Below are 25,295 nucleotides of genomic sequence, written 5' to 3' on the forward strand. Positions count from 1 at the left end.
GGCGCTGCCCCCAGGCCCTCCAGCAGGCTGCAGTTAGACTGAGGCACTGGACCAGTTCTGATGCAGCAGTCGTGACAGAAGGGCCCTCCGAACAGTGTAAACAACTTCCCTTGCTGGTCAGGAGGGGCCGGGCCCCTACAGGTCCTGGGACCAGGGGATGATGTGAGAGAACGGTGTGGATGTTCCCAAATGCAGCCCGCGCTTTCACCGTGTGCAGGCAGAGTGCTGGGTACAGAGCACCGTCTTGCGGCTCCCCGCACCCACCTGGCTTGTCACACACAACAGAGTACGTATGTCCTGAACACATGAAAACAGTGGCCAACCACACTGAAAAAACAGCAACCGTCAGGCCATGATTCTGAGTGTCCAGGGTTGGCCTGTGTGGACAGCAGGTGAAGTGACTTTTAGTAGCTGACTTAAGGTTTTGAATGCCGGTAAGAGCCCTCCCTCTGGTCCTGCTTACGTGGTGGTGGCCTGCACATCTGGTAGGGGCTCAGGACAGAAGATGGAGACCCAGGCACCCAGGGAACAACTGCCCACTGGGGGAGATGGTGGTGGCCACCAGGTGACGAGAGTCCCCTCACCTCTCAGGCAGGCTCTGTGCTGCTCATGGCTGCCAACCACATACACGTGAGTGAGCAAAGTCTGAGTGTAAGAAGGGAGACCAGTCAGAGGACAAGCCAGAGCTGGCCCGTGGTCACGTCATGTGGAGTGTCATTCACACACTCCCCAAAGTGACAGGAGCCCAGAGCTGCAAAGGCTGACTCTGCACAGGAACAACATGACAAATCCTAGCAACCGAGCTAATGGCACAGGTTTCTCTGCGCTAAACGCTGGGAGGGGCTGGGAGCAAAGGACCAAGAGCTGATAAAGGACACGCATCATCCACAGCAGGCAGCTATGGAAAGGGCCTGGCGGTGGCAGAGGCACCCGGCCAGGAACTCCCATTCCCCACAAAGAACACACCACACCATCCTGCCAGGCAGATCAAGCCCAACTGGAAGACACTGAGTTTTAAGACAAACCCAAAGATGTCCCTTATTAGACCCTGGTTACTGTGTCCAAGGTGGAGGTAGTCGTTGCATCTGAATCTTAGTTGTCACCTGGTGGGAAACGTAATAACCATTCCTACGTCAATAGAGGCCCTCCACCTCCCCCACCACCTACTGCCCCCGACACTCGGGGTGCTCACCCTCCACAGATCAGCATGTGCGCATGTGTTCACCACGGACTGGTTACTGCTCTCCACCCCCGGGGCAATGTGGTGCTCAGCCCATCCGGGAGTTTCAGGAAGGAAAATGACAAATTGTTTTCAATTTCTATTTCAAGTTTATGGAAAAGCTTTGCTGTAACAAACACAAGAACTGGTCCCACACGGTGGAGCATGAGCCCAAATAAGGGGTCCTGGGGCCGCACCCCCAGACACCACAGGGCAGGCTCTCGCTGCCTCGGATCACTGCAAGGACACCTGCTCGGTGGTGATCTCACTTTAAGCTGCAACCCCCTTGACGTCACCCATCTCCTGCATTCCCCCCACAGCCCACGCATCAAACATACTTTGCATTCTGCTTGATTATTATACACTTCGCCCCCTAAAATGTAAGTCTGATGAGGCCTGCTTACAGAAATTTCGTTACCACGTGACCCAGTATTACAAACAGTCCCTGGACCGCACGGGGCACACAGTAAGCTTGCTGAGTGACTGAGGAGGAAGGGACACGGGCAGGCAGGGAGCGAGCCCCCAGTTTGCGACATGGTCACCAGTTATTTTTATACCTATTTCCTTCCAGCTGAACTGTGTGTGGGAGTAGGCTGTTCAGAAAATAGTTTTCCAGCAGGACTGTCTTTTACAGTATTTTTCACTGGCTTCTAATAGCCGCTTTATCAAAAGCCTTGTTTTTGAAAGCTAATCTCTATAAATGATGCACTAAAATAAAAAGACCTCTACAGTTCTTAAAAATAAAAAGGCAGAAAATAGACTTTAATTCCAAAACAATTTTTTAAAATTTTTTTAAAGAGTAAGACAAGTTACATTATTAACTCAAATGTTTTTCACAATTTTGACTGTCTTCTCCAAGGCCGGCACTCCGGCCAAGCTTTGCGGGATGTGTTCAGAGCCCTCAGCCCACAAGGATCTGGCCTCAACCTTCTTCCTGCAGGGGCTCCTCCACGTTTCCAGGCCAGGCCCCAAGAACGGTTACAAGGGTGGTGACAGCTGTGAGCCCATGTGGTACCAAGCTGGCGCCCACCAGGATTTTCGGGGAGAACCCCTACCCAAGGAAAGGGTTTCGGCATGTGTCCCAGCACCAAGTTGGCTGTGGGCAGCTGACTGGAAGTGGCTGGGTGGAAGGGGACCTGAATGAAAACCCAGGCCAAAGCCAACCCAGCTCCCTCAGTCAGGCTGGGCTCACCCTGGCGTGCACACCCAGCCTGCCCAAACGCCCACCGAGAGCCCCGCCCCGAGAAGATGCAGGGGCTACGGCACCCCTCCTGAGCACTGCACTCCATCAGGCCTCCTTTTAAGATCAAACAAAATGGCATGCCATGGGAGCTAAGACCAGTTTCTCAGGCCAGAAGTGACACTGGAAGCCGTTCTGTGTCCCCTGGAAAGAGCCGAGACATTCTAATTATCGTCGCCCTGCTGGGGCCACATGGCCCTGGGACTCGACTTTCTGTACATCAGCCTGATAAAGGTGGCCGTTACGTGTGAACTTAGCAGGGCTCACCTCGAGCAGGGATCACGGCCCAGGATCCGAGCATGTACCTCTTCGGGGCTGTAGGAGAGACTGCCACACTTCAGGAAGGGCTCTGATCCTCTGCACCCATCAAACCCTGCTGGCTGCCTCTGCTAAGCAGTCTGAGTGGTTCTGAGGCCAGGGCCAGGCTCAAGCGGGCCAGGTAGGAGATTCAGACGAATGACTTGGCCAGAGTCACCATGTGATCCACACCACACGCCACATCTATGGGCTCCCCAGGCATCGTCACCTGAAAAACAAGACCCAGCACAGGGTGAGGGGAAATGGCCAGCAGGGAGGCAGACAGGCTGGGAGGTAGTCTCACCAGGGCTTGATCCTGGCTCTGCCATGGCTCCCTCCCCTGGCAATGGGGACACTTGCAACCTACCCAGCAGGTCTGCTGGGAAAAGTCAATGCGATCACCACGGAAAAGGCCCTCCCGACTCCCCACCTAGTCAACAGCACACGGTACTGCTTGTGCCCATGCCCCACAGAGGCCACTCGGAACGAGCATGAAGCCTGAGTACACACCCCACAGAGACCAGACCCCTCGGAGCGTGACCCCACCAGAGGCAACACTGGTTTTCAAGCCAGGTACTCAGTGACCTTTCCTAGTGGTCACCTCCATGGCCCACGAGAACGGCTTCAGAAGCCCCTTCCCCTGCGTTCAGGGTCTACTCTGGGAACGAGGCACCCCCGGGCTCAGTGTCTTTACCCACTTTTCCCACCAGCTCCAGTTCCAGACACAGGCACACAAGTCATGTGCGCCCTCAGGGAGGGAGGTTCACTGTGTCTCAGAAGGTGCCCATGGCCTGGCCAGCGGTCCTGCTGACTGTGCCCATCGACGCCGATGACATTTCATCAAGGCAGGCCCAACTCCCACAACAGCAGCGGGCAGTCCCCTAGGGTGAGGAGGCTCCAGCCTGTTTGCCTTTAAAATGAATCACTGTTCTACAGCCTGGCCTTGGAAATGGGTGTGCCCACGCCAGTGCTCCAGAAAAGAGGCACTTTTCTTTCTCTTATTTTTTATTATTATTGTTTTGAATAGACAATACATTCACATGCCTACAATATAAAATAACACAATGAAAAGGGATAAAAAGGCATTAAAGACGTCTCACTAGCGCCCATTATCCCCGGCTTCATCCCCACCTTCCCTCTGACGTGGAAACTACTTTTAACTGGTTTCTCATTGTCCGTCCAGAGGTTCTCGGTGGAAACAGAAGCAAATGCCGTGCACACAGTTTTCTTGGACGCAAACTTTCAGACAGCGCACCTGCACCACCTACTCAGGAGGCCTCAGCCAGGACGCGATGCTGCTCTTCTGACCAGATCCCAACCCTGACCTGGTGGCAGTGCCCAACCAAGCAGTGTGACAGCTGGAAAGGGGATCTGTGACAGCCCGTGGAGTTCACTGAGCTTAAGATGGGAAAAGCCTAATCCAGATGGCGTGGCCTCCACCCAGAGCAGCAGGGCCGACCCTGGAGCTCGGCGCCTCTGGCGTGGGGAGACGAGTCCATTAAGGGCTCCTGGCCACAAACATATGAAGGCTAGAGACCAAGTGGGGCTTCCCGCCCCTCCCGCCCTAAACAAACATCTTTAGTGAAACCTGTTAGAGAAATCACTAAACAAACACGAAGCAGTGCCCCAGTTCATCGCAAAGGCTCAGGGATGCAGAAAGCGTCCAGGCTGGCCTGGGACGCGGAGGGAGACAGCTGCCTTCGTGGGGACTGGGCCCAGGCCACTGCGCACATCTCTGCCACCGCTGCCGGGGGAAAGCGCCCCTCTCCGCACTAACCTGCAGCCAAGCTGCTGCACTTACGCACCTCTGCCCTTGTTCCCAAGTGCTTTGGCCATTAGTGCCCAAAGCAGAGTAAACCGCTTGGCCTTGGTTTACTCACCAGGACAGCGGTCTTGGCCGAGGCAGGCAGGCCGCGGGGGCCTGGCCTCTGAGGCCCTCCCTCTGCGGGGCAGCGGCGGCGGCTCCCCTGAGGAGCAGGTGCTCGCAGTCTCTGCTCTGAGTGCGGAAGAGGAACCCTCAGCCACGTAGTGCTTTTGTCCTCATCAAGATTAACAGGAGTGTCTATTCTAAACCAGCTTACGCGGACATTATTGCAAAGGGAAACAGTTCTAAAAACCAAAAGCACATTTAGCCTGAGTGACTTAAAAGTTTAAGCAGACTCAGTTGAGGAACACCTCTCTCCACACTTACATGTTCCTAAAACGGGCACGCCAGGTGAAGGACAGGGGAAGGTGAGAAGCAGCGCCAACCTGGGGCTGTGACTGGGCCCAGCTGACGTGCGGGATCTTCCCTGACATGCTGGAGCTGAAATTTCCTTCCTGGCACAGAGCAGGCTGAGAAAGGCAGAGAGCTCGGCCCGCAGGGACGCAAGCCCAGCTCCCACGACGCACCTCTCTCCCAGGCCATCAGAACCCCTGAGGCCTGTGGCTACTGAGGCAGTCACATTAGAAAGAGGCCTGGAAGTCAGAGGGTTTCCCAGCTTGTGCTCCCAAACCCAACCGGGTACTGACCAGAGGGGCTCATGATGAGGTTCCCAAATTCACATCGCAGCCCCACCCAGAGTGTCTAGGAGATGGGGCCAGCCCCTTTGACTCCTAAAATCAGCGTCCACAGGTGCGCACTGTGGGGGAAGAGCCCAACCTCACAGATGGTTCTGAGGATGAGGGGACAAAGGCAAAGCATCCAGCGCACTGACAGTCTGCCCTCCCCTCAGAAAGGCTGCACTGACTGGGGAGAGCAAGGGCTTCCCAGGGCTGAAAGGTGAAGGCCATGCAAAAGCTTCCCCCAGCAGCCTGTTCCCGCGCTGCAGCGCTGCCTTTTAGGTCAGAGGGTCCTGTAAAGACCAGATGACACCTGCGCAGCTGTCTGCCTCTACACACATCCTTCTCTCTTCCACCAGGGGCCCTGAATCCCCAGCTCAGGCCCTCACAGAGGACAGGGACTACCGTGAGGAGACTGGCGTCTCACAGCCAGACACATCTGAGTCTGAACCTCAGTTCTGCTTACAAGATGTGTGACCTTGAAAAAATCATTGAATCTTTTAAGCTCTGAGAATCAACGTGTAGCAGCAAAACATCCTGAAAAGCTTCTGGAAGGAGCGGTTTAAATCGGGTGGCTCAGATGTCACTACCTGGGCCTACACACTGAGAGAAAAGCCCAGGCTCTGTGAGCCCAAGAATAACTAGTTAGTACCTTTGTAGGAGCCACAAATAAGACTTTACTCTTTTTTTTCTTTCTTGAAATACTTTTAAAATAATGCAATGCAGCCCCCACTGAAGATTAATAACAATATACAGTTTTTTAAAGATTAAAAACCTCCTGAAATGTTTTTGAGTGTAACGGAAGAGATAGGAGCAAGATACAGCTACTCAACAACGAGCCAATCACATCTTAAGGGATCCGGCCTGGCTTATCCAAGACCTGGCTCCTGCCGCCCCCTGTCCCAGAGCCCCGGCCTGGCACCGGCAAGCTGTGCAGAGTGGAAGGGCCAGGCCATCAGGTCTCAGCACCTTGCCTCCGAGTCCTCTGCTTCTCCCACCGCCAACCCCAATCAGAAGGTGACAGGGAACAACGTAGCTCCACACACAGTGAGGGCTCAACAAACGTACAAGAGGGAGGCAACGGCTTGGCAGAAAGCAGCCGAGGACCCTTCCCTGATGGCCCAGAAGCAGGGGACAACACTCCCAGAGGGAGGCTGGGTGAGCACAGAGTCAGGGAGGGGTCTGGTCTGAACGGCGAGCAGTGCCGGCCCCAGCAGCCAACTGCACCCAGCTTCACAACAGGGCCCAGAGGTGGCTCGGCCGCTCCAATAAGGAAAACGCTGTCAGATTTCAAATCTTATTTCACGCTGTCCTTGTATCTTCACTACCACTTGGAGGAAATGAAGGCAGGTGGGGAGCCCCTAGTCATAGCAGCCATTCATTCATCCAAAACCCAGGTTTTATTATTCCCTAAGCTTCCCCTCAGAAAGGCCTTTCTGGGGGGCGGTCAAGAGAGATCAGTAAGGAACTACCAAGAAAACAAGTAGGATGTCTAAATTCACGTCACTGATATTCATATTACCTGCGGTACCATCCACTGTCTACCAATTGATTCTCCATTCCTCATACGTGATGGTATTTCCAGGCAACACGCCAGTGAGCACCACCCACCTTGGGAACAGATCTGGTGCACAACCATTTTTTTCCTGACAAGTTTAAGGTCTCCATTTTGACCTGTTCTCTTAGAAACTGCATCAACTGTGCTTATAAAGGAGTCAGGGCCTGCCAAGTTCACAGGGACCCAGGAGAGTCAGCAGCCGAGGGAAGGGCCAGTGGAAACAAGCCCCTAAAATACCAAAGAGCCCCAAAACATCCTACAGCGAGTGGGTTTTGAACAGACAAATCCTTGTTTTATTTAAATTATACATATCTTTTGCATTTTTACATGTGTTTTTAAAAGATACTTCACACAATTTCAAAACACATCATTAAAATCAAACTTTAAAAAATGCTTAGGCATATGTACGCTCACACACGCACACACTTCTGCACGCAGAACCCGTCCCTGGAGGGAACGTCAGACACCAGCACTGGTGGCTGCCTCTGGGACAAGACATGGGACACTTATCTTTCATAATACACTTTGAACCAAGGCCATGTGTTCTATGTTCAAAAAAGTAGCTTTTTTTTTAGAACTTAACTTAGTAAACAACACTAAGATAAACTACAATTGAAGAAGTTCCCCTTTAATTTTGAAACGAGCTTGTTGTCTAATTGCATCTTCCCCCTAAGGAAAACCTTTGCTTTTTCACTTTGGTGGCTGTGGTTAAGGCATTCTAAATACTAAACATCCTGCTTTCTTTTAAATTCGCTGTAAACACTCCTCTGCATGGCCTCAGCAAACAGCCCCTGGCATGCCAGCTTCTTCATTTCAAACCTCTCCCCGTCAGAGCGTCTGGAGCCTCATGGCACCCAGTCTGCAGCTCACTCTCTCCGAGGCTGCCTCTGTTTCCCTGCCCCACATCCCCAAGGGCAGCCTGCGATGAGGCTGCTTCCAGGGCACCCGGGGACTGGAACCCCACACAGGCTATTCATTCCCTCCCATTGCTCATCAACAGGCCCCAGGAAGGAAAGAACCAGCTCCTCACCTGAGTGGCCTCACCTGATGCCCCAGAGCAGGAGGAGGAAGTCAGGCATGACCCAGAAGTACGGGCAGTCCCAGCGACCCAGCACTGGCCCAGCTGCACAGGGGACACTGCTGCCACATCAGGTGAATCCACCCTGTAGACCTGCCCTCCAGTCCACCCAGTCCAGTCTTACCCTCCATGGGAAATACTGGTCTTCTAGGCGGCCGATTCCCAGGCACCCTCGAATGTTCTTGCCCCATACAAATAGCTCTCCTTTGTCTGCAAAGAAAGAAAAACGGTGGCTTGGTTGGGACCGGACCAAGGGCAAGTCTCCAAGAAGAATCATGAGAATAGGCTTTCCAGTACCTGGTACAAACAGAGCCCAATGATAAACTTCAGCTTCTACCGCAGAGTAATGCTTTCTTTTGAAGGGAAAAGCATGCGGCCCCCAATCTGAAAACACAGCCAAGCCCAGACCGACACTGTGTCCATCACACGGGAGACGAATCTGTGCACGGAGCGGCGGGCCAAGGCGGCTCCTGCTCACAGCCCACTCTGCTCACCCCTGATGCACATGCCCCTCACCCACAGCTACTTCTGACCCATCTCCACCCTCCACAAATCCTGAAATGTGAGCATCCTCAGAGTAGGATGATTGGCATTCCATGCCTGGGCTTCCATTTCTCAGGAGTATTCAGTCAAGTGACACATGGTGATCGAGACCTCTTTGGGCCAGGCCTATGCCTATATGACTAAAGCGTTATGGTTCCTGTCCTCAGGGGACTAGTCGAACAGCCAGGAATAAACAAACGATCCAACCAATACATACACGCTTACAGCCTGTAGGAAGTGCCGGGAAGGAAAAGGACAGAGAGGGTGCTAGGGTGCTACGGAGGAAAGCCCAGGAGAAGGCATCGAGGCCCGAGCTCTGGGAATGCCACCTCCAGGAAGGGACCCAGACCTGGCAGGGCAGTCTCCCACAACCCAGCCTTCAGTTCCGACTTCCATCCACATCAGCTGTGGACGCTCCTTGGAGCAGAGGCCCAGTTAGCCACCCACATCTGGCGAGCAGAAGTAGAAAGGCCATGGAAAAGCCAGGACTAAAATAATCTGGGCTGATTAAATAAGGAGTCCTTTGGTCACAAGATGTCAGAGCCCCTCTGGTCTGACCATCACCCCTGGTCCTCCACCCTCAGATTTTACGTGTTTAATGGAACGATTCAGTCTGGCCCCCAAAATGTTGCAGACTTCAAGGTAAACTAACCAACTCCAACTCCCAGCTGGCCATATGCAAATGCCGGGCACAGAGATGGGAGCAACCCAAGCTCTGAGGCTCCCTCTACTGAGGGACATAACTGGCTCTCAGAGGGTGGCTGTCACATCTTGGGGGAAAGCTATAGAGCAGCAATTTTCAACCTTTTCCATCTCATGGTACACATACACTAATTACTAAAATCACATCAAAAAAATATTTTTGCCAATATGGCAAAAGAATGGGTATAATCCTTATTTACAAAAAAATAATAATAGTAGTAATTATCTACCATTTTTGTGCCAAAGTAACTTTTTAAAATATCAGGTGCCTATACTTATATATAGGGATTTCTGGTACCAAGAATTAACCAATCAGATGCAAACTTATTATGCAATGTGACCAATAAGATGCAACTCAATCATACAATCTATATATTTATGGTTCAAGACAGGCCATTCACTCCAGATGGCCATTGTTGTGTTGGCTGCTGTCATTTTTTTATTTGACAGTATAAGGGGAAGGAGGTCAATGTTCCTGACTAAATAATCAGGTATTTTTGCCCTGGCTGGTGTGGCTCAGTGGATTGAGCACTGTCCTGCAAACCAAGGGGTCTCCAGTTTGATTCCCAGTCAGGGCACATGCCTGGGTTGCGGGCCAAGTCCCTGGTGGGGGGCGTCCGAGAGACAGCCACACATTGATGTTTCTCTCCCTCTCTAAAAATAAATAAAATCTTTAAAAAAAAATCATCAGGTATTCTATGTTTTAAAAATTCCTGCGGCACACTGGTTGAAAATCGCTGCCAGGTAAGGATCTCATTTTAGTGTGACCCAAAATGGCCACGCGCATGACGGCCAACAGTCCAGTCCAATGGGAGACTTCATATGGATGGATTTGCAGGTATGTGACTTTGCATATAGTCTGAGGGGTGCCCAGCCTTTTGGTATGTCTGGGCCACACTGGAAGAAGAGTTGTCTTGGGCTACACATTAAATACACTGTGGCACATAATCACAAAAAATCTCATAATGTTTTGAGTAAATTTATGATTTTGTGTTGGGTTGCCTTCATAGCCCTCTTGGGCTGAATGCAGCCCGAGGGCCACAGGTTACACACCCGTGGTTAGAAAAGTCTGGAAAATAGATCACTGGCACCTCCAGAATTAGTCCACAGTGGTTCTTACTTACTAAGTTGAAGTAGCTTTGAAAAACTCACATGAACTAGGCTCATTTGCAAATGGAAGTGGCTGGCTCTGCTTGAGTGCGGTGAGGGATGCTCCGCCCCAGCCAGCGCTGCTGCCCTTGGTACTTTACTGCACACAGCCGAGCACGACGCCCACCCACCAGCACAGCAGTGCGCACTGCAGCCTGTGTGGAAGCCCGGACGGAGATAACACTGAATGGTGATCGTCTGGGACAGCCCTCACACTAGCATGCGGCCAGGGAGCACAAACCAGGGTGACCCGAGCTGACTGTCCCAGCCCAGATGTTTAAAAGAAAACAATTACTTACCGTGAGACAAAGAGGTTTTTTAATTGCAAGGAAATAGTGAATTTGCTTGAGAATCACAAAATGAAATTAAATTAGTACAGTCTGATGATTCAAGTCCACTGAAGAGGAACAAATTGAACCAACAGTCACTGCAGCAGAACAGGAAACGTAATCAAGAAAAACACACATTCTGGAGGTCTGCAGAGTAACTGGATATGTCACTGCTGTGTCATTTGGCAAACCTTTGAGAAAATCTCCATGTCAGCCTTCCCTTTGATCATTCTCTCCCCCAGCACTTAGGAGAAATCAGGCAAATTTACTTCCACAAAACCGCAGGATGGTCTTGCAAGTCTGCGCCTTGCCGCCCCACGTTCCTGGGTCAGATCGGGGTTTGGGCTTGGCCAGGCAGTGGGATTAAGCCCCACACATTTATTTCCTAACTACCCACTGTGGGTCTGCCAAACCTCTGCTGGTTTCCCCCAGCACCCCAACACACTTAAGGGTCCCCTCTCCTGCCACCAACTGGTATCTTCTTGAGAAAATTCACTTTCACATTAGCCTAACCACAAACCAAATGAACCAAAACAAAACTCCAGGACGAAAAAAAGAGACACACATTATACAACCTCAAGCCAAACAACTTCTGGATTAGCCGCTCTCTTTAATTATCCACATGAGGGTACCACTCCACTAAATGAATGGAACGGAGAGCTGCCCACAGTCTGGGGCTGAGCCCGAGAGAGTGAAGCTCTGTCAGTCTCGGGGGCCTCATGACTTGCTCACTTACTGGTAAGGGCAGCAAAGTGGCTGAGTCCACATCGTATGCGGGAAACCTGGACTTCTGGGTTGAACTCCGTCAAGCCAAAGAGAGTGGGTGGAATCATTTCTGGAAGAGCAGTTTCCACTAGGTTTGGTCCTTTCCCAAGAATTCCATAGCCCCAGACAAAAACATGTCCTTCTCCTACATTACAGGAAAAACAACGGTCAGTAAGTCAAAGCAAGAGCAGCCCTCCAATAGAAATTCAAACTGGCATCACCAAGATACATTGTATCCACAAGCATTTTTTTCCTCCTTGCTTGGAAAGAACATGCTGACAGATATTTAATATAATGTTTCTTTCCTCTTCTTTCAAATTCTTGCTTGTGGAGTATGTCTAGCCAGCTCGCCAACCTCAGAAATACAGACTTCCCACATCTTGAGGGAACCGGGACAGGACCGACCCCTGAATCACCCAAGCCCCCACGTGAACACAGGAGAGCCTCTGAAGGACAGTGTTTCGTAACAGCTCTATGTTTCACACTGATCCGGAGACTAAGCCAAGTACTAAACAACTTTTGGCCAGATTCTTAAAAATCTTAGAGATGATTTTTGCTTATAAAAAGTTTAAAACTCATCACTGGTACCAGATGTTTATTCCCAGAGGCATGGCTCTCAGTATCTAAGCCCTAAGGCCTTTCTCCCATCTGCCTTTTGCTTCTTGGCACCACCTCTCTGGAGAAGGCAGAGCCGTAGTCTCTGGCCCCAGCCAAGGGGCAGGGAGAAAGCAGTTGATTCTCCATTTCAGAGGTCTACTAGAGAACCACTTAGCTCTGTGCTGTCTACATATAAATCATGGCTATTATCTTTCTGTCACGAATGTCATCTTACCCTCTATTAGCTGAACTCAATCTAGCTAATCTTCCCCAGCCACATGCCCTTCCTCAGGCTGAGGTCCGCTGCCTCTGAGTCCACTGGAACCAACCCTTCCCTATCCAACCCACCTAGAGCTGCCCAGTGAGTCTGCAGGAAGGTCTTACCATTTAGCACAGCACAGCCTGTCCCACCACATGCAGCCTGCTTCACCTTGCCCACTCCTGAGAAGGGCAGGCACCGGGGAACGTTCACCTGAATCAAAGGAAGGATCCATACTGTTAGGAAGACAAACCAGTGAGAACTTGGAAATAATCTTGTCTTGTGCACAGAGTAGAAAAGTCCCAGTTCATCCATTCACACCACAAATATTCCCCAAACACTGAACATGTGCTAACCTTCTAACTGGGCATTGGGAATAAGAGGAGGAGCAAGAGACCTGGTCCCCCCCTCAGTCCAGTGGAGGAGGCCAATGACAGCCCAAAGTAACATAAAATTCATCTGTGCTGAATGCAAGCAAGGAAAGTACAGGGTCTCTGAGCATGAGTGTCAGGAAGACAGATCTAGTTTGGGGGAAAGAGCAGTCGGGGAAGGCTTCGCCTTCTCCTGCGACCTGAAGGAAGAGAAGAAGTAACTAGGCAAGGGGAGAAGAGCAGGATGTGCCAAGTAGAGATGGGATGTGCAAAGGGAACGAGGTACGCATGGCACATTCAGGGAAGTTAAACAAGGTGAGCGTGGCCCTGACTGGTGTGGCTCCATGGGTTGGGCATCATCCTGCAAACCAAAAGGTCACTGGTTCAATTCCCAGTCAGGGCACATGCCCTGGTTGAGGGCCAGGTCCCAGTTGGGGCATGCAAGAGGTAACCTATCAATGTTTCACTCGCATATCGATGTTTCTCTCCCTCTTTCTCTCTCCCCTTTCCCTCTGTCTAAAAATAAATAAATAACAATTAAAAAAAACAAACAAACAAGGTAAGACAGGCTAAAGCAGGGGGAAGAGGGGAACTTAGTATAGGACGCTGGAGGGGAGAGGGCGGCCAGATCATGCAGGACGCTGTGAAATTGTAGAGGAGAACGTGATGGACGTGGGTGACCTTGGAGAAGGGCCAGAGCGTGGGGGTGAGCATGAGCTCACTTTCAGCCATATTGAACTCGCAGTGCCTAGAGAAGACCAAGTGGAAATGCCAAGTGCTACTCAGTGATGTCTAGAACACTGATATGCAAGCTGGAGCGTCATCAGCATATGCATGGTAACTGCAGACACAGGTGTGGATAAGATCTTCCAAAGGGGGAACACGAAGAAAAGAAGAGCAAAGTCCATGCCACGTAGATCCTCAACACTTAAAGGCCTGGCACAGGAGGAGACCCAGTAAAGAAAACCAAGAAGGAACGAGAAAGACAGGAGAGCACTAGAAGGGTCTAAAAGGAAGAATGGTTTTCACAAAGATGTCAAATGCTGCTGAGAGGTCAAGAAAGACAGAGTGAAAAATGTTCTCCAGATTTTTTATTATTGTTTTTAGCAACATGGATGTCACTGGTAACTCTCTCAAGAGCTACCCAGCAAACTAATAAGGGTAGAAACTAAGTAGAATGGACCGCAAAAGGAGCAGGAGATGAGGAAACATAGTAGTAAATGCAGCTTCTGAGAAGCTCGTCCTCGAAGGGAAGCAGGAGGTAAAGTAAAGGGGTGGGAGAATGGAAGGAGATGAGGAGTCCACATAGGGCTTTTTAAGAGGGAAGGCACGAGTCAGGTATAGACTGATGGAGGGACCAGCAGAGAAGGACAGACTGAAGTTATGGGAAAGGAGGCCCAGCAAAGTGAGTGCGGCTTCTGAGAAGGTGGAAGAAAATGGGATCCACAGGAAGAGATACACCTCCTCTACTGCTAGAAAAAGGAACAGGTCCAGGTAAGTGTGTAGGAGTTATAGTAGGAAACTGAGAGCATTCTCATCTGACAGCATCTGTTTTCTCCATTAACCAGGAGGCAAGATCTGCTGAGAATGAGAGATGGGAGGGTCAGGGGTTTGGAGAGTGAAATGTGGCCAACTCAGCTTTCCAGCAAGATTTGGTCTTGGCACTTCTACTGAGGAATAACTCTGAAAAGATAGATTTTAAGTGCTTCAGTGACAGCCATGAATCTTCATAGATTCACTCTCAAATGGAGACAGATGAAAGATAACAGTCCCTAAACTGACTGAGAAGGAATAAAGGGGCTTAGCAACCCAGAAAATGCATGCCTGGATAAAGAAGGGCCGTCGGGGCTGGGGCCCGGCCTCTGCTGCTGGGTTGCAGAAGCAGGGAGCACAGAGCTTCTTTAGCCCACTGTGCTCTGGCACGAGGCCCTTGGCTCTACGCACCAAGTACTGAGAACGACGCCAGCAAAGAGCCACCGGACACATACCACTGCTGTTAGTGACAGGATGAGGCTGAGGCCAGAGTACAGAATCACAGTCGTGATGGGAGCCTTCTAAGATGATCCCCTATAACCCCCGTCCCCTCCTATTCACACCCACGTGCAATCCTGCCCTATGTGGGGGCTGGACCTAAGTGACTTGCTTATGATGAGCAGAATACCAGCAAAGTGAGGGAAAGTCAGTGCCAAGGCGAAATTACAAAGCACAGGCTTCTGTCTCATTGGCACTCTCTCCCCCTTCTCATTTGCTCACTCTGATGAAGCCAGATGCCATGTTGTGAGCTACCATGTGGAGAAGCCCACCTGGCAGGGAACCACGGAAGGCCTGGCCAACAACTATTAGCTGGCCGACTGCCAGCGAGGAACTGGGGCCCCAGGGCTACAGACCACAAGGACCTGCATCCTGCCAACCACCACCAGTGTGGTCCTGCAACCTGCCTTCCCCCGCTGAACCCTAAGACGACTGTAGTCTTGGAGACACTCAGAGCCAGAAGACCCAGCTAAGCCACCCCAAGATTACTGACCCACAGAAATGATGGGATAACAGATGTTGTCTCGCCCTGACTGATGTGGCTCAGTTGGCTGGGCATCGTACTGCAAAGCGAAGGGTCGCTGGTTGAGGGTTCAGTCCCCAGTCGGGGCGCCTACAAGAAGCAACTATAGATGTTCCTCTCTCACGTCGATGTTTCTTCCTCTCTTTCTCCCTCCCTCCCCCTCTCTCTAAAAATAAATAAATAAAATCTTTTTTAAAATGTTGTTTTAAGTCACTAAGTCTAGGGGTCATTTGTTATGCAGTGATACGACGCTGGACCTGTTCCGCAGAGGAAGGCCACAGGAGACCTTTTCTCAGGCCTTGGCATTAGGAAAAACAGTACTTCTCCTGAACACTTTATTTGCTGTTTATCTTACAGAAACAATGAATCATTTAAATAGCCATGTTTTCTTCTTTGCTTTGGCTACTAGGAAGCTCAGAACCAAATCCACAACCACTTCTAGCCACTGTGCCAGACCACAGAGAATGCATTTTTTCATCTTATTAGCTGATCTTCAGTTTCCCTTTGTGCCAGTTTCTTTATCATTAATATGGATTTAAAACCCCTTCTGTATTTTTCAGAAGTTTGATGATATTAAGGAATGTATCGCCCTGGCTGGTATGGTCCAGTGGATTGAGCGCCAGCCTGCGAACCAAAGGGTCCCAGGTTTTATTCCCAGTCAGGGCACATGCCTGGGTTGCAGGCCAGGTCCCCAGTAGGGGACACACGAGAGGCAAACACACATTGATGTTTCTCTCGCTCTCTTTCTCCCACCCTCCCCCTCTCTAAAAATAAATAAAATCTTAAAAAAAAAAAAAAAAGGAATGTATCGGGTTGGCTGAAAAGTCCATTTAGCTTTTGCTGTAAAATAAAAGACACATTTTTCATTTTCACCAATAACTTTATTGACATGGATATTTTGAGTATGTTGGCTATCTCCCACTATCGGCCTCTAGTGGGTAGAGGCCAGGGATGCTGCTGAACATCTTCCAATGCATCAGACAGCCCCACAGCAGAGAATTATTTGGCCAAAGTGTCAATAGTACCAAGAAACTTTGCAAACCACTTTTGACACATTCGATCAGTCACAGTGTCTTCCCCATACACTGCAAAATCATTTTTTGCATTTCAGTTGAATTTTTATCTTTCTTGAAATAATAAAGCATAATACACTGAAAATGTTGTCTATCTTCTTCCACCTTCAGTTTTAAAATGGCTGCACAAAAGGTTCACCAATTTTGATAAGTTTTTTTTTAATGCACGCTGATACAACAGCTGTCACAATACAATCTAACAAAATTGTTTCAAATAAAGTTAAAGACTTAGACTAAGCACAACTAAATGAACTTTCTGGCCAACCCAAAAGTGTTTTTTTTTAACTAGTCCTTATCTTTTAGAGATACATACTGAAACTTCTATAGATGAAATATGGTATGTAGGATTTGCTTCAAAATAGTCCAGGGCAGAGAAGTGGGTAAAATTATATATGCGACCAAACTGGCCATGAGGAAGTGTGGGGGTTTGGGTAAGGGGAGGTTAATGAAAATGTCTGTAATCAGACAGTGGTGATGGCTGCACATCCTGGTAACTACCAAAACCCACTAAATTATATATTTAAAAATCATGATTATATCTCTATTTTTTTTAATGGGTCATTAGTTGGTAATTATTGAATATGGGTGATGGTATACAGAGATTAATTATGTAACGAGCTTTACTTTTTGTTTATATTTACTTAATAAAACGTTGAAGGTTCTGCTGTATTGTATAAATGGAGGCTTGCTTTGATGAGAAGGCCGGGCTAGTGGTGAGGGGAGGCCACAGGCAGGGCTTCCGAAGGGCTGCTGGCGTTCTACCTGGGTGGGGTCGCACAGGTGTCTTCAGTGAGCTGCAGGCTTACGATCTGTGTGCTTTGGGCGTACAGATGCTACACTGTAACAGCACAGGAACTTAGGTAAAAAGCCTCATATCCCTACAGAACAAGACAGGGTACCCAGGCATGCCTAAAACACTGTACTAAACCAGGACTATCTCATTAAAGCATTGATAGTAGTAGCTTTGGAACGCAAGCTTTCTTTCTGAGCACCAATAAGATTGCCAAGAACTTGGAACCTTAAAGAGGCAGTCTTACAACAGGTCAGCTTTTACCATTCTAGCACTTCCCACATCACACTTGGGTGAAGACCCTCTTACAAATGTCCTTAACACGTCATGTTTCCAAGTCTCCCAGCACCATGCTACAGGGCTCATACCTGTGTGGAGTCCGTGACAGAAGCCAGCTGCAGGTACTCAGAGTTGCCCCAACCGAAGAGGTCTCCATCAGCTGACACAGCCAGGCAACAATCACCGTAGGTGGCAACCTGGACAATGTTCACGCTGGCAAGGTCTCCACCCAGCTTGGTGGGCGCGCTGGTAATATTGTAGTGACCCAGACCTAACATGATGGAAAGCACTTACTTTTAATTACTTATTCTCTTAACACTTACACAGACTCACTATATGCCAAATACATTTTAAGCACTTTACAAACATCAAAAATCCTCATCTGGTCCTCTGCATGCTATACAACTTCCGTCTCCATGTTCTCTCAAAGGAGGAAACAGACGTACTTGTAATTGGATCATGTAAAAACCCTTGGAATTTTCTAGGTCTAATTAAAATTAGAAAATTTCTCAAGATGAAATCCCACTATACAATGAACCTATTAGACATTGCATATATTACAACAAGAATTTTCTAACGTACTGTTGAGCTTGCTGGAAAATAAAGGAAATCTCTGAGCCCATCCCACCCAAACCCTCCACCCCACTCCCCTAAACACAGTAAATGGAAACAGGCAAACAGGAGTGGTACACAGTAAACAGGAAAAGACAAGGCTTGCCCGTCCAGTGTCACCGTCACCATCGGCAGTGACAGAGGGCAGTCCCTGGGCAGCACTGAGGCACAACACGAAACCACCACTGCCTCCGGCCCCCAAGGGCTCCTTTGCAGGGGCTCAGAGCAGCCAGGCTGGCAGCACGCCGGCAACAGCAAAAGCAAACCCAAAGCCTCTCTGGAGGGAAGCATCTCCAACATAGGCCCTCAGCAATCTCCACACATTGAGCTCAGTGAAAAAAGAGATCACAATAAAAAGTACTAAATCCATCAGGAAAGACGCCACTATGAGTGAGAGTCAACAGAACCAGCAAACAATGCAGCATTTATACCCTCCAGGCTTCAGACTCTGGGATTAGGATACAGACAATAAAAAATAACTGTGCAATGTTCAAGGGATAAAAGCAGGAATAAGAGACTACAGAACACGGCCAGGTAAATTTGGAAAGGAAACAATTAGAAATGAAAAACAGTTAAAATTAAAAACTCAAATGGATGGACAAAAAAAGACAAACCACAATCCAGAAGAAGACACGTGCAACACTATACCTGATAAAGACTACAGATACAGAACAACCCCTAAAAATCAGTAAGAAAAAGATGAAGAAGTCAACAAAAATGGGTAGAAACACCATGTACATTTCAGAGAGAAAAAGCAAAACTGGTCCATGAACACATGGAAAGATCCTCACGCTCAGGGGTAAGTCGGCAAATGCAAATTCGAACCTCAGCGATCCACATCCTCCCATCAGGTCCACCACCACACTTTGCCGGGCTGTGGACCCCCGCCCCGCTGCTGTGCAGGGCGGTCACCTGTTACGCCCGTTTCGGAAAACACCCACTGGAATACACAAGCACGCCCTCCAACCCAGCACTTCACTCACAGCAGCTCCACTGGAGCTGCTAGAACTCGAGCAAATGGACAAGGAGACATACTGATGATCGTGGAAATACTGATTCCTCTGTAACAAAAAGCTGTAAACCATCCAAATATCTACCAACAAAAAATGAACAGATCGAGGTGTGCTCCATAATGGAATATCATACAATTATAAAAGTGAACTGCATTTGGCAAAGAAGCAGGACACAAAATCACCACACAAAACTCAACGCATCTCTATATATCCAAAAAAGGAAATCAAGGAAACAGTTCACAGTGGCATCAAGAATAATAAAATACTTTGGAATTAACTTAAAGAGATAAAGAACTTGTACAATGAAAACTACAAAACATTGCTGAAATTAAAGAAAATACAAAGATGGAAAAACATCTTATGTTTAAGTGTACTCCCTATTAAAATCCCAACAATGTTCCTTGCAGAAATAGAAAAATACATCCAAAAACTCATCTGGAATCTCAAAGGCCTCCAAACTGCCAAATGATCTTGAAGAAAAACAAAATTGGAGATTTCAACTTATTGTGAAGCTACATTAATCAAAATAGTGTGGTACAGGCATAAAGACAGACATATAAACCAATGGACTAGAACAGAGTCAAGAAATAAACCCTTACTTACATGGTCAAATGATTTTTGAAAAGAATCCCAAGACCATTCGATAGGAAAAGGACTCTTTTCAACAAATGGTCTTGGGAAAACTGGGTATCCACATGCAAAAAAAAATAAAGTGGGACCCTTAGCTAACACCACATACAAAAATCAACTCAAAATGGATCAAAAACCTAAATGTAAAAGCTAAAACTATAAAACTCTTAGAAGAAAACCTAAGACAAAAGCTTTATGACATTGGATTTGGCAGTGATTTCTTAGATATATGACCCCCAAAGCACAAGCAACTAAAGAAAAAATAAGTTGTTAAGAGAGTAGATCATGCACTGGCTGGTGTGGGTCCGTGGACTGAGCATCGTCCTGTGAAATGAAAGGTCGCCAGTTCGATTCCCAGTCAGGGCACATGCCTGGGTTGTGGGCCAGGTCCCCAGTAGGGGCTACGTGAGGGGCAACCACACATTGATGTTTCTCTCCCTTTCTTTCTCCTTCTATTCCCCTCTCTCTAAAAAATAAATAAATAAAATCTTGTAAAAAAATTATCTTCTTCAAAAAAGATATACAACAAGCACATGAAATAAATGTTCAACATCACTAACCATTAAGGAAATGCAAATAAGATACCACTTCACACCCATTAGGATGGCCACTATTAGGAAAAAAATACCGAAAATAACAAGTGTTAGCAAGAATGTGGAGAAATTAGAACATCATACGATGCTCGTGGGAATGTAAAACGGTGCCGCTGCCGTGGAAAACAGCATGACAGTTCCTCAATATTTTAAAATATAATTACCATGTGATCAGCAATTCTACCTCTGGTTATACATGCAAAAGAAGTGAAAGCAGGGCCTCACAGAGATATCCGTACACCCATGTTCACAGCGGCTCTGTTCCAATAGCTGGAAGGTAGAAAGGACCCAGGTGTCCGTCAGTGGATGAATGGATAAACGAGATGTGGTGTTATACACGCAAGGGAGTAGTATTCAGCCTTACAGGGGAAGAAAATTCTGACAGATGCTATAAAATGGATGAATTCTGAGGACGTTATGCTAAATGAAATAAGCTAGTCACAAAAAATAATATATATGATTCTCTCATATAAGGCACCTAGAGCAGTCAAGTTTATGGAGGCAGAATGTGGAACGGGGTTGCCGGGTACAGCAGGGAAGAAAGAATGGGGAGTTACTGTTCAATGGGTGTAACGTTTCATCCTTACCGGAGGAAAGAGCTCTGGAGACGGATGGTGGGGACAGTTACACAACGATACGAACGTACTTAATACTAATGCTCTAAACATTTAAAAATGGTTCAGTGGGTAAATGTTATGTTATGTGTATTTAACCACAACTTTTAAAAGTTGAAGAAAAAACAAAAACAAGTTAAGGCTGGAATTGGCCTCTGCAGCTGTCAGGGGTGTGGGAGGATGGACAAAGTGCAAGTATCTGTAACAAGGCTGAATCTTAAGAAACATAATGTTGACTTTAAACCAAGTCACAGAAGACACATACAGTAGAACCCCTGAAATAAGCCAAACTACTCAATACATTATGGAGGAGTATGTGCGTGCACGTGTAACTTCTGTCCCCTCAGAGAGAGGAGTAACAGAAATAAGATTCAGGGTGGTGGGTCTCCCTGGGGTACGGCAGGCCTAAGAAACAGGAGTGGCACACAGGCAGCGTACAGTGCTGAAAATACTCTAGGTCTTAAATCGGGAAGTGGTTTCACTAGTGTAGTTTTATTACCGTGTTTTATTACTCCCATTTATGTTACATATTTTTAAATTAAGATGAAATTCATATAGCATAAATTCACCATTTCAGCCATTTTAATTTTTTTTTTTAAATCCTCACCCAAAGATACGTTTACTGACTTTAGAGAGAAAGGAAGGGGTAAGGGGGGAAGAAAGAGAGAGAGAGAGAGAAAAACATCAGTGTGAGAGAGAGACATCGACTGGCTGCCTCTCCACACACCCCGACCAGGGACTAAACCCACAACACTTTGGTGTACAGGACCACCAACTGAGTGACCCGGCCAGGCTCAACCGTTTTAAAGTACACGAGTAAGTAGTTTTTGGTATATTCATGATGTGAGTAAGTAGTTTTTAGTATATTCATGATGTGTAAACAATATCTCTAGTTGAAGAACATTTGCATCACCCAAAAAGAAAACTGATACCATTTATAGTCATTCCCCATTTCCCACCTCACCCCCAGCCCTGGCAACCACTAACCTACTTTGTCTCTGTGTATTTGCCTACTCTGGACGTTTCATATAAATGGAATCCCACACTAAGTGTCCTTTTGCATCTGGCTCAGATGTGAAGTGCAAAAATCCCAACCAGTGTGGCTCAGTTGTTTGGGCACTGTCCCGCAAAGCAAAAGGTGGCTGGTTCGATTCCCGGTCAGGACACATGCCTGGGTTGCTGGTTCAGTTCTCAGCTGGGGTGTGTGAAAGAGGCAACCACTCAATGTTTCTCTCTCACATCACGTTTCTCTCCCTCCCCTTCCCCCTCTCTAAAAATAAATAAGTAAAATCTTTTTTTAAAAACAGAAAGAAAGAAAGTACAAGGGAAGAGGAGAACAACCAATTTAGAAAGAATGGTCAGGCGAGCCTCGACTAAAGAGATGACAGCCATGCCGAGGCCCACGGGATAAAAAGGAGAGCAGCGAAGAGCGTTCCAGGCTGAGGAATGACCTGTGCAAAGGCCCTATGGCAGCAAAGAGGAGGGCAAGCTCCAGAAACTGACGCAGGGAGCCCGTGTAGCTGGACTCAGAGCCTGGAGAGCAAGGCATTGAGGCCAGAGGAGGTGTAGCACCTGACAGCAAGTTTCTGGAACGGCACCAGGAAATTGTCAGCCATGGCTACTTCCAGCAAGTGGGATATTTCCTCTTCACCTTATTCTTGTCTATGCTGTTAAAATGTATCAACAATTTTTAAATGGAAAGCTGCTCCTTTGAAATTACCCACACATGATTTTAAAAATACAGTGGCACCTCGGTACTCATTAATTCGTTCCAGAGCTCATGATAAGTGCCGGAAGCTACGAGTACCGAGCATGCGATGAGTAATAAAGCCTTTTCTCTTGCAGGGCGGCCACGTGACTCATACAAGTTCTACCAAGTGCAACAAGTCCTGAGCAAGCACCAAGTGCTGAAACATTTTTTTCTCGTCAAAATGCAACAAGTAGAGAGTTTGAGGAGTTCTAGAGCCTAGGAGAGAGAAGCTTCAACTTTATAGTTACCAAAGAAATGTGCATTTCAAAAACTGGCACAGTAATTAAATTAGCACACTTAAGCTGATACTTTTCATTGCTAGAGAGGTTATGATTCAGGTGGCTCCTCTGCACATTGCTGATGGCAGTATAAATTGGTAACCCTTTTGGGAAGCAATTTAATAAACCATTCTGAAAATAATGAAAATATTCTAAACCTGTCCTGGCTGGTGTGGCTCAGTGGAAAGGGTGCCAGCCTGCGAAAACCAAAGGGTTGCTGGTTCGATTCCCAATCAGGGCACATGCCTGGGTTGCACGCCAGGTCCCTGATAGAGGGCGCAGGAGAGGGAACCATACACTGATATTTCTCTTCCTCTGTTTCTCCCTCCCTTCCCCTCTAAAAATAAATAAATTTTAAAAATATTTTTTAAAAATATAAAGAAAACAATTCTAAGCCTTTGCCCCACACCAGAGAGTGTATCCTGGGACAACAATTCAAACGAAAAAAAAAGCTATCTACCTACGTGTGGCAGCACAGACATGCATCATGCTGCACATCCCGCCCCCCCAAGCGTGTCCCCTGACAACAGGGCAATGATTAACTATTAGTTCCATGCATATCGTACAAATATTAAGAACTACAACTGCGAAAACTGTACCAACATGGAAAAATGTTTTATGCAAACTTAAATGATAAAAGCAGCACATCAACCCACACCTGTGCTACCATTACAACATAAAAGTGTACACAGAGGAACAAAGACTGAGAGAATGAACAAAGACTATCTGGTCGTGGTAGGATTACTGAGGATTTACACAAGATTCAATTTTTAATTTAAAGGCCCTTCCTTCAGGCAAATATCAAAAACAAAAAAAATTAAATATACACGGTGATAAAGCTTATCCCTTATTCCTCCCTCCCTTCATGATATCCTTCTGAAATCAGGTAAAATCGAGCTCCTTTTAGGTGGCACTTGTTTCTCCTTTCCAAGGCTCAAAGCTCCTTTGTTGAGGGGCGGCTCTAATCCTCCACTCAATCCTTCATCAGTTCATAGCTACAGGAGCCAGGGGTAAAGGGAACGGGATGAGAGAAGCAGATAGGCTCCCCAAGAGTCAAATTAAGGAGGGTGGGTTCTATTCTATAAGAGCCCCACAGCCTACAACACCACACTCCATGGTCCCCAGGGGTGAAAGGTACAATACCTGTCTGCCCGTCCGCACCCCATCCACAAGAATAGACTTCTCCTTTATCCGTCAGAAACAGGCTGTGGTCCTGACCACAGGCGACCTACCAGACAGACAGAGGTGAGGATGATGAAAAGAAATCCTTAGAAGCCCAGGGTCCTAGTCAATGGACCCAAAGCCTAGTGGCATTCCCTACTGCTCCTGAGCACCTGGGTTCAGCGAGGCAGGCTGCCCGGCACTGCCTCTCACATTTTATTCATTCTCAGTGCACTGCAGCCTAGCTTTTGTCTCCCACTCCGTTGAAACTGCTCTTGCTAAAGTAAAGTGCCAGGTGTCCTAAGGAATAAACCCAAGGGTTCCTCCACCACCTCCGCACCTGAGGAACCACTCCCTCCTCCAGAACCTTTCTCTGCTAGTCCACTCTTCTGCCTCTCTAGTAACATCCGATCTTTGCCACTCGCTCCGTGCCTACTTCCTACCCTTCAGTATTGGAACCCTCCAAGATTCTGTTCCCTGCCCTCCTCTTTCCTCAGTCTTCACACTTCGCTGGGAGGCTGCATCCACTTCCAAGGCTTTCGTTGTCACCTCCACACTGTTCTCTCCGGTCCCAACAAATCTTTTGAGTTCATACCTATTTTCCTAACTATCTAATGAAAAGCATCCTTCACCAAACACTTATGTCAGACACTATGCTAAGTCAATAACCAAGGCCAGCCAGTAAGAAACTGAGTCTCAGAGAAGTTTGCAAACTTGCCCGAAGTCATCCAGTTAATATGTGGAGAAGCAAGGAGTTAATCTCGCATCCATATGACTGTGAAGCCTGTGCACAAAGCACTCCATTCTACTGCAACTTCACTCACTCGCTTCTCCTCACTTCCCCCGCCCAGCAACCCAAGCCTGCCCCTCCTCCAGTGCGCACCCACCTGGGCTGAGAACATCAGCAGCCAAGTCATTTGCCTATGGAGTCATGCTTGACTCCCTCTAGCTCACTCCCTGCCCATCTGATCAAGCCCCAAACCCAGTCAATTCTCCTTACATGTCTCTCCACCTGTCCCTTCTCCCCATGGCTTCTCAAGTGGCCTTCATCACTTCCTCCTCCAACTCCACTCCATACCATTGCCAAAGTTATCTTTCTAAACAGATCATGATTTGGCTGCCACTCCTCCTGCTTATAACCTTGGATAGGCCCCAACTCTCAAGAGGATGAAGTCTAAATTCCTTAGCAAGGCATTCAAGACCATGCATTATTCACTCCGACCCTGTCTCCCAGCCTATCCCACACCACTCTGCCATAATCATACAAAACTCCAGCCACACTGCATGTTCTCAGCAGTTA

General features: G+C 48.0%; 1 protein-coding gene across 3 annotated transcripts in view; it reads right to left on the reverse strand.

The window, feature by feature from the left end:
• Positions 1-1,277: 1,277 nt before the first annotated feature.
• The window catches only part of RCC1L (RCC1 like), a 38,673-nt gene continuing 14,655 nt past the window's right edge, over positions 1,278-25,295 (reverse strand). For 2 of the 3 annotated variants that reach the window (XM_053929851.2, XM_053929853.2), the window contains exons 6-11: positions 23,978-24,062; positions 17,434-17,615; positions 12,403-12,490; positions 11,393-11,566; positions 8,058-8,143; positions 1,278-2,985 (exon numbers count right to left, since the gene is read on the reverse strand). In XM_053929851.2, coding sequence (XP_053785826.1) covers positions 2,908-2,985; positions 8,058-8,143; positions 11,393-11,566; positions 12,403-12,490; positions 17,434-17,615; positions 23,978-24,062 — 693 coding nt within the window. In that variant the 3' untranslated portion in view covers positions 1,278-2,907. The remainder of the gene's footprint in view (positions 2,986-8,057; positions 8,144-11,392; positions 11,567-12,402; positions 12,491-17,433; positions 17,616-23,977; positions 24,063-25,295) is intronic. The other variant, XM_024571688.4, reaches the window with a different exon arrangement.

Source organism: Desmodus rotundus, chromosome 1 (genome assembly GCF_022682495.2).
Source record: "Desmodus rotundus isolate HL8 chromosome 1, HLdesRot8A.1, whole genome shotgun sequence".
NCBI lineage: Eukaryota > Metazoa > Chordata > Mammalia > Chiroptera > Phyllostomidae > Desmodus > Desmodus rotundus.